This window comes from Cherax quadricarinatus, chromosome 45, assembly GCF_038502225.1.
Source record: "Cherax quadricarinatus isolate ZL_2023a chromosome 45, ASM3850222v1, whole genome shotgun sequence".
Classification (NCBI taxonomy): Eukaryota; Metazoa; Arthropoda; class Malacostraca; order Decapoda; family Parastacidae; genus Cherax; species Cherax quadricarinatus.
The window spans coordinates 31,339,687-31,353,565 of NC_091336.1; the positions used below are offsets into that span (position 1 = coordinate 31,339,687).

Below are 13,879 nucleotides of genomic sequence, written 5' to 3' on the forward strand. Positions count from 1 at the left end.
AGAAGAGGAGGATGTGAGTGTGGGGGAGGTGCGTGAGGCAGTACGTAGAATGAAAGGGGGTAAAGCAGCTGGAACTGATGGGATCATGACAGAAATGTTAAAAGCAGGGGGGGATATAGTGTTGGAGTGGTTGGTATTTTTGTTTAATAATTGTATGAAAGAGGGGAAGGTACCTAGAGATTGGCGGAGAGCATGTATAGTCCCTTTATATAAAGGGAAGGGGTACAAAAGAGACTGTAAAAATTATAGAGGAATAAGTTTACTGAGTATACCAGGAAAAGTGTATGGTAGGGTTATAATTGAAAGAATTAAAGGTAAGACAGAATGTAGGATTGTGGATGAGCAGGGAGGTTTCAGAGTGGGCAGGGGATGTGTAGATCAAGTGTTTACATTGAAGCATATATGTGAACAGTATTTAGATGAAGGTAGGGAAGTTTTTATTGCATTTATGGATTTAGAAAAGGCATATGATAGAGTGGATAGGCAAGCAATGTGGCAGATGTTGCAAGCATATGGAATAGGTTACTAAATGCTGTAAAGAGTTTTTATGAGGATAGTGAGGCTCAGGTTAGGGTGTGTAGAAGAGAGGGAGACTACTTCCTGATAAAAGTAGGTCTTAGATAGGGATGTGTAATGTCACCATGGTTGTTTAATATATTTATAGATGGGGTTGTAAAAGAAGTAAATGCTAGGGTGTTCGGGAGAGGGGTGGGATTAAATTATGGGGAATCAAATACAAAATAGGAATTGACACAGTTACTTTTTGCTGATGATACTGTGCTTATGGGAGATTCTAAAGAAAAATTGCAAAGGTTAGTGGACAAGTTTGGGAGTGTGTGTAAAGGTAGAAAGTTGAAAGTGAACATAGAAAAGAGTAAGGTGATGAGGGTATCAAATGATTTAGCTAAAGAAAAACTGGATATCAAATTGGGAAGGAGGAGTATGGAAGAAGTGAATGTTTCCAGATATACTTGGGAGTTGACATGTCAGTGGATGGATTTATGAAGGATGAGGTTAATCATAGAATTGATGAGGGAAAAAAGGTGAGTGGTGCATTGAGGTATATGTGGAGACAAAAAACATTATCTATGGAGGCAAAGAAGGGAATGTATGAAAGTATAGTAGTACCAACACTCTTATATGGGTGTGAAGCTTGGGTTGTGAATGCAGCAGTGAGGAGGCAGTTGGAGGCAGTGGAGATGTCCTGTCTAAGGGCAATGTGTGGTGTAAATATTATGCAGAAAATTCGGAGTGAGGAAATTAGGAGAAGGTGCGGAGTTAATAAAAGTATTAGTCAGTGGGCTGAAGAGGGGTTATTGAGGTGGTTTGGTCACTTAGAGAGAATGGATCAAAGTAGAATGATATGGAGAGCATTTAAATCTGTAGGGGAAGGAAGACGGGGTAGGGGTCATCCTCGAAAAGGTTGGAAGAAAGGGGTAAGGAAGGTTTTGTGGGTGAGGGGCTTGGACTTCCAGCAGGCGTGCGTGAGCGTATTCGATAGGAGTGAATGGAGATGAATGTTATTTGGGACCTGACGATCTGTTGGAGTGTGAGTAGGGTAATATTTAGTGAAGGGATTCAGGGAAACCGGTTATTTTTATATAGCCAGACTTGAGTCCTTGGAATGGGAAGTACAATGCCTGCGCTCTAAAGAAAGGGTTCGGGATATTGGCAGTTTGGAGGGATATGTTGTGTATCTTTATATGTATATGCTTCTAAGCTGTTGTGTTCTGAACACCTCTGCAAAAACAGTGATTATGTGTGAGTGAAGTGAAAGAGTTGAATGATGATGAAAGTATTTTCTTTTTGGGGATTTTCTTTCTTTTTGGGTCACCCTGCCTCAGTGGGAGATGGCTGACTTGTTAAAAAAAAAAAAATCTGTTATCCCCCCCTAATTTACACTTACATTCGCCCAAATGACCGTAAACATAAAATTCCTAATACAGTGGACCCCCAGTTTACGATCAGCTCCCAATGCGACCAATTATGTAAGTGTATTTATGTAAGTGCGTTTGTACGTGTATGTTTGGGGGTCTGAAATGGACTAATCTAATTCACAATATTCCTTATGGGAACAAATTTGTTCAGTAATGGCACCTGAACATACTTCTGGAATGAAATAATATCGTAAGCCAGGGGTCCACTGTATAGCTATTGCCTAATAAATCTCAAGTTAGCCCTAAGTTTGCATAAGACACTCTCCCAATATAGGAGCTTTAACCCTTTGACTGTCGCGGCAGTATATATACATCTTACGAGGTACCGTGTTTGACGTATATATACTCATAAATTCTAGCGGCTTCAAATCAAGAAGGAGAAAGCTGGTAGGCCCACATGTGAGAGAATGGGTCTGTGTGGCCAGTGTGCACCATATAAAAAAATCTTGGAACACGCAGTGCATAATGAGAAAAAAAAAACTCCAACTGTTTTTTTTTATTAAAATGCCAACTTTGTGGTCTATTTTCATACAGTATTTATGGTTGTATTCTCGTTTTCTTGGTCTCATTTGATAAAATGGAAAACATATTATAGAAATAGAGGTGATTTTGATTGATTTTACTATAAAAAGAACCTGGAAATGGAGCTCAAAATAGGGGAAATGTTTGATTTTTGCCGATGTTCAAAAGTAAACAAATGATGTCATTGTCCAATAAATGTCCAACTAGCCATTCTAATATGCAGTCATGAATGGGTTGATGTTATTTATACAATTATTACAGTATTGCAGTAGTCTGCATAATAGTAAGTCTTCTATTTTTTGTTTGAATAAAAATTCAAAATAGAAAGCAAGAGTAATATCAGAGGAGCCTGGAGACGTGACTGATGAACAAAGAAAATGTTATTTTAGAGCCAGGAATGTCTACATTGTTCATTCTGGACCTTATTTTGAAATTGTCGTATTTTTTAATTTTCGTGAAATTGGCCAAATTGCAAATTTCTGACCACATTATTGGGTAGTTGAAATCGGTAAATGGGCAGTTTCTTGTACTCAATCGATCGAAAAAATGGAGTTCTAAAGAAATAGCTATGAGTTTGGTCGACTGGAACAACGGAATTAGCCGAAAATAGGGCTCAAAGTGGGCGAAATCGCCGATTTGTAAATATCGCCGAGGTCGCTAACTTTGCGAGAGCATAATTCCGTCAGTTTTCCATCAAATTTCGTTTTTTTGGGTGTCATTACAATCAGGAAAAGATTCTCTATCATTTCATAAGAAATTTTTTTTTTTTTTTTTTTTAAATTTTGCGACACCAGGAGACACCTCTGGATTGGGGGTTGTGACAGTCAAGGGGTTAATAGAAACAGTGTATCATGCCAAGAATTAACTATTCCCATTGCTAAATTTACTAATTGTAATATTGCTATATGTTTTGTACTACATGATTATTATAAATCTAATTAATCACTTTAGTTGTCTAGTATGCAATAAGGTACGTTAAAATGTACTGCACCATAACCTGTGTTAATATAGAGTAAGAATTAAGATTAGTCTGCCCGAAATGCTTAGGCATGCTAGAGGCCTTCTTTGTAATTACAGTGGACCCCTGGTTTACGATATTATTTCATTCCAGAAGTATGTTCAGGTGCCAGTACTGACCGAATTTGTTCCCATAAGGAATATTGTGAATTAGATTAGTCCATTTCAGACCCCCAAACATACACATACAAACGCACTTACATAATTGGTCGCATTGGGAGCTGATCGTAAACCGGGGGTCCACTGTATTTTATAATATGTAAACCACATATTGTAAACTTTGCAAGGAAATAAACATTTTCATTTACATTTTCAAACTTAATAAAGCCATATAGCATGAATTAATAGAATATTCAATTTTCTTGTAATTATTGTAACTCACCCAATGACCATATGTACAGTTATTACACTGATATTGCCTTATTAATCTTACATTGGTCTTAAGTTTTCTCAAAATGCTCTACATATAATGGGGCTTTCGGCATGTATACCGAATTGTTATACTCCTTTCTACAAACATGTATCATGCTAAATAAAAATTATTATTATTATTATTATTATTATTATTATTATTATTATTATTATTGCTATAACTGTTGCTATTATTGTTGCTGTTGTTTACTGAAGAGTAGGGCCCCACTTATATGGCAGGTTAGGTTCCAGGCTACCGCTGTAAAACGGAAATGGCTGTAAAGTGCAACACCCTTTTTTTCCACTTATAAATGCCTGCACTTTAAAGGAGGGGTTTGGGATATTGGCAGTTTGGAGGGATATGTTGTGTATCTTTATACGTATATGCTTCTAAACTGTTGTATTCTGAGCACCTCTGCAAAAACAGTGATAATGTGCGAGTGACGTGAAAGTGTTGAATGATGATGAAAGTATTTTCTTTTTTGGGGATATTCTTTCTTTTTTGGGTCACCCTGCCTTGGTGGGAGACGGCCGACTTGTTGAAAAAAAAAAAAAATTCATACAAATACTAGATAACATGTTTACACTAACATATATTAAGTTAGCAATAGAACTAAGTATTAAAAAACAACAAAAAACTAAAATACACATATAGTACACTCATAACTTACCTTAAAATATTTGTAGTCTTAATCTAGGGTGAGACATGTAGTATTTATTGAAAGAAATCAAGTGTGGTATGTATGGCAGCCAGCCGGGCTACCATACCAGGCCATTCCACCCACACATAGTATTCCATGACATTTAAGCATCCCAGAGCAATAAAATGCATATACAGTTCACTCATTACTTACCTTAAAATATTTGTACTCTTAATGTAGAATCAGAGGTGAGTAAATCAGATAAAATGTGTGTGTGTGTGTGTGTGTGTGTGTGTGTGTGTGTGTGAGAGAGAGAGAGAGAGAGAGAGAGAGAGAGAGAGAGAGAGAGAGAGAGAGAGAGAGAGAGAGAGAGAGAGAGAGAGAGAGAGAGAGAGAGAGAGAGAGAGAGAGAGAGATAGAGAGATATAGAGAGAGATAGAGAGAGATAGAGAGAGATAGAGAGAGATAGAGAGAGATAGAGATAGAGAGAGATAGAGAGAGATAGAGAGAGATAGAGATAGAGAGAGAGAGAGAGAGAGAGAGAGAGAGAGAGAGAGAGAGAGAGAGAGAGAGAGAGAGAGAGAGAGATAGAGAGAGATAGAGAGAGATAGAGAGAGATAGAGAGAGATAGAGAGAGATAGAGATAGAGATAGAGATAGAGATAGAGATAGAGATAGAGAGAGAGAGAGAGAGAGAGAGAGAGAGAGAGAGAGAGAGAGAGAGAGAGAGAGAGATTTGTAAACAAACCAGGCAAACGTAAGATTTGTAAACAAACCAGGCAAACGTAAGATTTGTAAACAAACCAGGCAAACGTAAGATTTGTAAACAAACCAGGCAAACGTAAGATTTGTAAACAAACCAGGCAAACGTAAGATTTGTAAACAAACCAGGCAAACGTAAGATTTGTAAACAAACCAGGCAAACGTAAGATTTGTAAACAAACCAGGCAAACGTAAGATTTGTAAACAAACCAGGCAAACGTAAGATTTGTAAACAAACCAGGCAAACGTAAGATTTGTAAACAAACCAGGCAAACGTAAGATTTGTAAACAAACCAGGCAAACGTAAGATTTGTAAACAAACCAGGTGTACACGCCTGGTTTGTGTACAACTTACATTGTGTACAAGTTGTCTCTACACTGATATGGTAGAATAAATAAAGAGGAACACGCCCATTCTCATGTAACACCATTTTTAGAAATGATGCTCTGAGTGAAGGCAATGGAAATAAGTCACTCTCTGACTTTTTTGGGTTATCCCAGGTACTTTACACATATGCTGCTATGAATGATAATCTATGTAACTGTATTTGTGTATACCTGAATAAACTTACTTACATACGAAAGGAATAATTTTGTACAGTTACCCCCAGTAACAAATTTTCTCTAATGTTGGACTAGAGACAGTGTTATTCTTGCCGTCACTTGTACAAGTTGTCTGGCTACCACATCTCATATTTATGTTTATTTATTCTACTGTGGGGTGTATTTATCATCTTTAAAGGTTATGTATCGTGTTTATTATAGAATTTTGAAAAAAAAATCATAGATGGATTAAAGAAAATGTGTATATTAACGTAATATACGACATTTAATGAAACTCGGTGATTATTATTATTATTATTATTATTATTATTATTACTAATATGGCGTCACTCGTGCAAGTCGTCTGGCTACCACATCTCATATTTATGTTTGTTTATTCTACTGTGGGGTGCATTTATGGTCTTTATATGGTCTTTATGAGATTATTTCCCAGGAAAGTGGGTGCAGGAGGGAAGAGGAGCAATTGGTGGAATGATGATGTAAAGAGAGTAGTAAGGGAGAAAAAGTTAGCATATGAGAAGTTTTTACAAAGCAGAAGTGATGCAAGGAGGGAAGAGTATATGGAGAAAAAGTGAGAGGTTAAGAGAGTGGTGAAGCAATGTAAAAAGAGAGCAAATGAGAGAGTGGGTGAGTTGTTATCAACAAATTTTGTTGAAAATAAGAAAAAGTTTTGGAGTGAGATTAACAAGTTAAGGAAGCCTAGAGAACAAATGGATTTGTCAGTTAAAAATAGGAGAGGAGAGTTATTAAATGGAGAGATAGAGGTATTGGGAAGATGGAGGGAATATTTTGAGGAATTGTTGAATGTTGATGAAGATAGGGAAGCTGTGATTTCATGTATAGGGAAAGGAGGAATGACATCTTGTAGGAGTGAGGAAGAGCCAGTTGTGAGTGTGGGGGAAGTTCGGGAGGCAGTAGGTAAAATGAAAGGAGGTAAGGCAGCTGGGATTGATGGGATAAAGATAGAAATGTTAAAAGCAGGTGGGGATATAGTTCTGGAGTGGTTGGTGCTATTATTTAATAAATGTATGGAAGTGGGTAAGGTACCTAGGGATTGGCAGAGAGCATGCATAGTTCCTTTGTATAAAGGCAAAGGGGACAAAAGAGAGTGCAAAAATTATAGGAGGATAAGTCTGTTGAGTATACCTGGTAAAGTGTATGGTAGAGTTATTATTGAAAGAATTAAGAGTAAGACGGAGAACAGGATAGCAGATGAACAAGGAGGCTTTAGGAAAGGTAGGGGGTGTATGGACCAGGTGTTTACAGTGAAACATATAAGTGAACAGTATTTAGATAAGGCTAAGGAGGTTTTTGTGGCATTTATGGATTTGGAAAAGGAGTATGACAGGGTGGTTAGGGGGGCAATGTGGCAGATGTTGCAGATGTATGGTATAGGAGGTAGGTTACTGAAAGCAGTGAAGAGTTTTTACAAGGATAGTGAGGCTCAAGTTAGAGTATGTAGGAAAGAGGGAGATTATTTCCCAGTAAAACTAGGCCTTAGACAAGGACGTGTGATGTCACCGTGGTTGTTCAATATACAGTGGATCCCCGCTTAACGATCACCTCCAAATGCGACCAATTATATAAGTGTATTGATGTAAGTGCGTTTGTACGTGTATGTTTGGGGGTCTGAAATGGACTAATCTACTTCACAATATTCCTTATGGGAACAAATTCGGTCAGTACTGGCACCTAAACATACTTCTGGAATGAAAAAATATCGTTAACCGGGGGTCCTCTGTATTTATAGATGCGGTTGTAAGAGAAGTAAACGCGAGGGTCTTGGCGAGAGGTGTGGAGTTAAAAGATAAAGAATCACACATGAAGTGGGCATTGTCACAGTTGCTCTTTGCTGATGACACTGTGCTCTTGGGTGATTCTGAAGAGAAGTTGCAGAGGTTGGTGGATGAATTTGGTAGGGTATGTGAAAGAAGAAAATTGAAAGTGAATACAGGAAAGAGTAAGGTTATGAGGATAACAAAAAGATTAGGTGATGAAAGATTGGATATCAGATTGGAGGGAGAGAGTATGGAGGAGGTGAATGTATTCAGATATTTGGGAGTGGACGTGTCAGCGGATGGGTCTATGAAAGATGAGATGAATCATAGAATTGATGAGGGGAAAAGGGTGAGCGTTGCACTTAGGAGTCTGTGGAGACCAAGAACTTTGTCCTTGGAAGCAAAGAGGGGAATGTATGAGAGTATGGTTTTACCAATGCTCCTGTATGGGTGTGAAGCATGGGTGATGAATGTTGCAGCGAGGAGAAGGCTGGAGTCAGTGGAGATGTCATGTCTGAGGGCAATGTGTGGTGTGAATATAATGCAGAGAATTCATAGTTTGTAAGTTAGGAGGAGGTGCGGGATTGCCAAAACTGTTGTCCACAGGGCTGAGGAAGGGTTGTTGAGGTGGTTCGGACATGTAGAGAGAATGGAGCGAAACAGAATGACTTCAAGAGTGTATCAGTCTGTAGTGGAAGGAAGGCGGGGTAGGGGTCGGCCTAGGAAAGGTTGGAGGGAGGGGGTAAAGGAGGTTTTGTGTGCGAGGGGCTTGGACTTCCAGCGGGCATGCTTGAGCGTGTTTGATAGGAGTGAATGGAGACAAATGGTTTTTAATACTTGATGTGCTGTTGGAGTGTAAGCAAAGTAACATTTATGAAGGGATTCAGGGAAACCGGCAGGCCGGACTTGAGTCCTGGAGATGGGAAGTACAGTGCCTGCACTCTGAAGGAGGGGTGTTATGGTTGCAGTTTAAAAATTGTAGTGTAAAGCACCCTTCTGGCAAGACAGTGAATGATGGTGAAAGTTAAAAACTATCATAGATGGATTAATGAAAATATGTATATTAACCCTTTCAGGGTCCAAGGCCCAAATCTGGAGTCACGCACCAGTGTCCAAGAATTTTCAAAAAAAAAATTTGTTATTTTTTCTTATGAAATCGTAGAGAATCTTTTTGTGAAGGTAATAAAACAAAAAGTGCGAAATTTGGTGGAAAATTGACGAAATTATGCTCTCGCGAATTTTGATGTGTCAGCGATATTTACGAATCGGCGATTTTGCCGACTTTGACTCCCATTTTAGGCCAATTACATTATTCCAATCAACCAAATTCTTAGCTATTTCACTAGTATTACTTCTATTCTATCGATTGAGCACAAGAAATCGCCAAGTCAACTGTTTCAACTACAAAAAAAAAGTGATCGGAAATTGTTAATTTGGCCAATTTAACACAAAGTTCAAAATATTCCAATTTCAAAATAGGGTCCAGAATAAACAATGTAGGCATTCCTGGCACTAAACTAACATTTCCTCTGTTCATTAGTCATGTTTTGAGGCTTTACAAATAAATTCCATTTTGATTTTTTATTCACATAATGAATTTTTATTCACACCAAAAAATAGAAGATTTACTGCTATGCAATACTGTAATAATTGTATAAATATCATCACCATATTTGTGAATGTATATTAGACCCACCAGCTGACGTGTATTAGACGTGTGAGGTCGTTTGTTTACTCTTGAATATCGGCAAAAATTTAACATTTCCGCTACTTTGAGCTCAGTTTCAAGCCATTTCCAGTGCTAAAACCAATCAAAATCATCTCTATTTCTGTAATATGTCTTCCATTCTATCAAATGAGACCAAGAAATCGCAAATACAACTATAAAAAACATACGAAAAAACACTGCAAAGTTGCTGTTTTAATCGAAAAATCATGATTTCAGTTTTTTTCTCTCATTATACACAGTGTGCTGCAGGATCTGTTTCATGTGGTGCACACATACCACATAGATGTATTCTCTCATATCTAGGCCCAAATGTACCACTCACAGTTTATCAGAGTGAGCTGAGCTCATGGCGTAGATCTACGGTTTGGACACTCACCATAAAGCCGTAGATCTACGGGACGGACCCTGAAAGGGTTAACATAATATATGACATTTAACCCCTAAATGGTCCAAACGTATATATACGTTTTCTTTGTCATTCATTCAACATTGCCACGATAACCCTGAGTCACCCAGACATGAGAGAATGGGTGTGAGCACTCACTGTGCGCCATATTAAAATAATTGGGGATGCCTGGAAACCATATGCTCTTTTTTCCTATAAAAAAAAACGATTTTTTTTTCTTAAAAAATTTGGGGCGCTACGCAAGTGAACGTATATATACGTTTGGACCGTTTAAGGGTTAATGAGACTCGATGATCATTATCATTACTAATATGATGTCTCGAGGCATAAGACATGCTTACTGATTTTAATGTTTACCAGTACGCCAGCACAGTGTGTAAGTTTATTTAGGTACGGGTATATACAGGTATTTATCAGAGTATATATAAAATATGAAATAACTTTTAAAAGCACTTGAAATTTTGGAGTTTCCAGACATAATGGAGAGACATAATGCTTACGGATCTTGCACAGAATGTAAACAAACCGGGTGGGGCACAGTGACCATATTAGAAAGTCAGATGGGGGGAGCCATATAGAAAGTTTTGGTCATAATTTGAAATGACCATATTAGCGGAATGCCGCAAAGCGAAACGCCGTAAAGCGGGGCCCTACCATATTATGAAATCAATTTTATTAGGATATCCATGCATGAATAAGAAGCCTTCACTGCAGTGCACAACAGATAACTATGCCAAGAATGGAGGCAACTTTAAGACACTTACTCGGAATGGTTTGCCATATATGGACTCTCCTCCCTCTCCAGTTCCAGATGGATCACCTCCCTGAACAATGAAGCCAGGGATGACTCGGTGAAAAATTGTGCCATTGTAGTAGCCTTCCAAACACAACTGCACAAAATTTCGGCATGCCTTGGGTGCCTCTCTGGACCATAGTTCCACGTCCAAGTCTCCAGCACTAGTGACGAGAAGAACCTGAAACAAAACACAAAATGCAACCTCAACTAGTCAGCAGATTTACATTCTGTGAATAAAGAACAATAAAGTTAGGTTTATTGAAAGTCCACTACCCTAAGGTAGCAATAAAGTAATCTTCAAGTGCTGTGTTGTGGCACTACTGAGATTATTACTTGTTTTAATAATAATAATAATAATAATAATAATAATAATAATGCATTGATGCCTACATCATTAAGAGGTAACATGATCAAGTAATGTGTATGATAGTGCAGTTCAATTTGAAATAATGACTCCTACCAGACATTCAAAATAAATACAACCATAACAACACAACAAAAGAGTTAATTTCTTACTAAGAGAATAATGTGTTGATGTTAACTATACCAAGCATTCTGGAGGCTGCAGAAAAAATTACAATAATGAAATGATAGATCAGCAAGTTACATTACACTCTTAGTTCACTGTTGGCGTGTTACACTCTGGTGGTTCTTAACCCAGGGTGCAGTTGATAAGAACATGAGAAAGAAGGAGCACTGCAGCAGGCCTGTTGGCCCATACCTGGCAGGTCCTTCACAATCCATCCCACCAACAAAAAATTTGCACGTCCCACTCAAATCCAACCCCTCTCACTCATGTATTTATTCAATGGTTCCTAACCCAGGGTACAGTTAGTGTGTTACACTCCAGTGGATTTTAACCCAGGGTACAGTTAGTGTGTACACTCCAATGGTTCTCAACCCTCTGAGGGTCGGTCACATACTTGTATGTCATTGCAACCAGGGTCAGTCACATACTTATACATGTAAATTCTAGCGCCTTCAAATCTGGTGGAAGAAAGCTGGCAGGCCTACATATGAAAGAATGGGTCTGCATGGTCAGTGTGCACAGTATAAAAAATATCCTGAAGCACACAGTACATAATGAGAAAAAAAACTCTGACTGTGTTTTTGGTTTAAAACAGTGACTTTTGAATGTATTTTCGAATGGTATTTATGGGATAAAGATAGAAATGTTAAAAGCAGGTGGGGATATAGTTTTGGAGTGGTCAGTGCTATTATTTAATAAATGTATGGAAGAGGGTAAGGATCATGTCGGAGGATCTCACCTTCAAGGACCATAACATTGTATCAATCGCATCTGCTAGAAAAATGACAGGATGGATAATGAGAACCTTCAAAACTAGGGAGGCCAAGCCCATGATGACACTTTTCAGGTCACTTGTTCAATCTAGGCTGGAATATTGCTGCACACTAACAGCACCTTTCAAGGCAGGTGAAATTGCCGACCTAGAAAATGTACAGAGAACTTTCACGGCGCGCATAACGGAGATAAAACACCTCAATTATTGGGAGCGCTTGAGGTTCCTAAACCTGTATTCCCTGGAACGCAGGAGGGAGAGATACATGATTATATACACCTGGAAAATCCTAGAGGGACTAGTACCGAACTTGCACACGAAAATCACTCACTACGAAAGCAAAAGACTTGGCAGACGATGCACCATCCCCCCAATGAAAAGCAGGGGTGTCACTAGCACGTTAAGAGACCATACAATAAGTGTCAGGGGCCCGAGACTGTTCAACTGCCTCCCAGCACACATAAGGGGGATTACCAACAGACCCCTGGCAGTGTTCAAGCTGGCACTGGACAAGCACCTAAAGTCAGTTCCTGATCAGCCGGGCTGTGGCTCGTACGTTGGTTTGCATGCAGCCAGCAGCAACAGCCTGGTTGATCAGGCTCTGATCCACCAGGAGGCCTGGTCACAGACCGGGCCGTGGGGGCGTTGACCCCCGGAACTCTCTCCAGGTAAACTCCAGGTAAACCTAGGGATTGGGAGAGAGCATGCATAGCACCTTAGTATAAAGGCAAAGGGGATAAAAGAGAGTGCAAAAATTAAAGGGGAATAAGTCTGTTGAGTATACCTGGTAAAGTATATGGTAGAGTTATTAGTGAAAGAATTAAGAGTGAGATGGACAGTAGGACAGCAGATGAACAAGGTGGCTTTAGGAAAGGTAGGGGGTGTGTAGACCAGGTGTTTACAGTGAAACATATAGGAGAACAGTATTTAGATAAGGGTAAAGAGGTTTTTGTGGCATTTATGGATTTGGGAAAGGCATACGATAGGGTGGATAGGTTACTGGAAGCAGTGAAGAGATTTTACAAGGATAGTGAGGCTCAGGGTAGAGTATGTAGGAGAAAGAGAGATTATTTCCCAGTAAAAGTAGGCCTTAGACAAAGATGTGTGATGTCACCGTGGTTGTTCAATATATTTATAGATGGGGTTGTAAGAGAAGTGAATTCGAGGGTCTTGGCAAGAGGTGTGGAGTTAAAAGATAAAGAATCAAACACAAAGTGGGAATTGTCACAGTTGCTCTTTGCTGATGGCACTGTGCTTTCGGGAGATTCTGAAGAGAAGTTACAGAGGTTGGTGGATGAATTCAGTAGGGTATGTAAAAGAAGAAAATTAAAAGTGAATATAGGAAAGAGTAAGGTTATGAGGATAACAAAAAGATTAAGTGACGAAAGATTGGATATCAGATTGGAGGGAGAGAGTATGGAGGAGGTGAATGCATTCAGATATTTAGGAGTGGACGTGTCAGCAGATGGGTCTATGAAGGATGAGGTGAATCACAGAATTGATGAGGGAAAAAGGGTGAGTGGTGCACTTAGGAGTCTGTAGAGACAAAGAACTTTGTCAATGGAAGCAAAGAGGGGAATGTATGAGAGTATAGTTGTACCAACACTATTGTATAGGTGTGAAGCATGGGTGATGAATGTTGCAACAGGGAGAAGGCTGGAGGCATTGGAGATGTCGTGTCTGAGGGCAATGTGTGGTGTGAATATAATGCAGAGAATTCGTAGTTTGGAAATTAGGAGAAGGTGTGGGATTACCAAAACTATTATCCAGAGGGCTGAGGAGGGGTTGTTGAGGTGGTTCAGACATGTAGAGAGAATGGAACAAAACAAAGACTTCGAGAGCGTATAAATCTGTAGTGGAAGGAAGGCGGGATAGGGGTCCACCTACGAAGGGTCGGAGGGAGAGGGTAAAGGAGGTTTTGTGTGCAAGGGGCTTGGATTTCCAGCAAGCGTGCATGAACGTTTTTGATAGGAGTGAATGGAGACAAATGGTTTCTAATACTTGATGTGCTGTTGG

At 39.1% G+C, this 13,879-nt stretch overlaps 1 protein-coding gene across 2 annotated transcripts in view; it reads right to left on the reverse strand.

Moving 5' to 3' along the window:
- The window catches only part of LOC128694925 (spliceosome-associated protein CWC27 homolog), a gene marked incomplete at its 3' end in the record, with an annotated part of 102,704 nt that overhangs the window by 53,428 nt on the left and 35,397 nt on the right, over positions 1–13,879 (reverse strand). For both annotated transcript variants that reach the window (XM_053785301.2, XM_053785302.2), the window contains 1 exon segment: positions 10,531–10,740. In XM_053785301.2, coding sequence (XP_053641276.2) covers positions 10,531–10,740 — 210 coding nt within the window.